Below are 1,388 nucleotides of genomic sequence, written 5' to 3' on the forward strand. Positions count from 1 at the left end.
CAAAAATCAATAATAAATCATATATACACGCACTATACCAATTGACAAAATACAAATCAAATCAACCTTCAATCAAACAATATAAATCGATTATAAATCAAAGGACTTGCAAAATCATATTCTTACAATATAATGCTAATTTTACTATAATTTGATCGAATAAAACTAACATACTATATAATATTGCAACGCTAAACTAAATATCCAATACTACTAGTAATCTTACCAAAAACCCTAATTCTCAATCAAAAGGAAGCCGTAATATCGTGACAGATAAACCCAAACCCTTCTAATCAACGATTTGTCGAATTAGAAGAACAATAATAATTATTGTTATTATTAATCGAATCAACCCTAGAAGAAACTTGATCACGTAAACCCTCAAGTGAACCCTTCAATTGTTCAAGCTCCAACAACCCTAAATTATCAATCGGTTTATCCCACCAAAACCCGAACTCGCTATCATCACCACGTGGATTACTCCCATTGGACGACGATGACGAACCAATAACATGATCACTCCTTTTTTTCTCAACCTCAATACTACTCAAAACCCTCTTGTACTGCTCACAAAGTACACTCGTACCAAACTCATTCCCATTACCACCATTTATTATATTATTATTCTCGACGCCCCTTGTATAATTAATATACCGACTAACAACCGCGTCCGCGTTCGGGTGACCGAACGAGAAGAGCTTCCCGGCCTCGGAGAAAGTGATAATGGCAACCTCGGAACCGCATAAGGAGCTTAATTCACTCGCCTTCTTAAACAACCCGCCTCGCCGTTTCGTAAACGTAACTTGTCTGCTTGTTTTGTTGATTATACGCTTCATTTCAATCTTCTGCTTTCCGGCTTTCTTCTTGTTCATCACTATTGGCTCGACTGTGAAATCTTCGGAAAAATTTAGGGGTTGATCTTCCATTCTAAGATCATCCAAGTATTCCTCCATTGTTATTAATTCAAGTGTTTTTGTGGGTTTAATTATGTTATGCGGGTGTATGTATGTTAAACTGAATTTTAGAAGGTGTGTATTTAAGTATTTATAGAATGCGAGGAGAGAGAAAGTGGGTTAATATTAAATGATGTGTCAGAAAATATTAACAAGAATATTTTTGGACACAATTTAAGGGAATAAAATCTTTGTTATTATTATTAGTGTTCGTTAACAATTCTAATGTGGGTTCCTTGTAAAAGATACACCGACCTAAATGAGGTACAAGATTGCATATTTGCATGGGCTGTATCTTGTAATGATCAACAAAAGCCCAATACTTATCACATTCTAACTAGTCCAAATCAAGGCTAAAAAAAATAAAATAAAAAAAAGTAAAAGCTTGATATAATTTTTTGAAAAAAAAAATTAAATAAAAAATTATATAAAAAA

The 1,388-nt window shown here is 33.4% G+C and overlaps 1 protein-coding gene across 1 annotated transcript; it reads right to left on the minus strand.

Moving 5' to 3' along the window:
* Positions 1 to 293: 293 nt before the first annotated feature.
* On the minus strand, positions 294 to 953 carry LOC145627526 (agamous-like MADS-box protein AGL62). Its single transcript, XM_081679910.1, has one exon. The coding sequence runs from the start codon at positions 951 to 953 to the stop codon at positions 294 to 296; it is 660 nt and encodes a 219-aa protein (XP_081536036.1).
* Between the last annotated feature and the right edge of the window lie 435 nt (positions 954 to 1,388).

Source organism: Chenopodium album, chromosome 4 (assembly GCF_948465745.1).
Source record: "Chenopodium album chromosome 4, dcCheAlbu1.1, whole genome shotgun sequence".
In the NCBI taxonomy this organism is placed as follows: domain Eukaryota; kingdom Viridiplantae; phylum Streptophyta; class Magnoliopsida; order Caryophyllales; family Amaranthaceae; genus Chenopodium; species Chenopodium album.

Coding starts and splice junctions, on each gene's coding strand:
- LOC145627526 (XM_081679910.1), bottom strand. CDS start 953: ATGGAGGAATACTTGGATGATCTTAGAATGGAAGATCAACCCCTAAAT.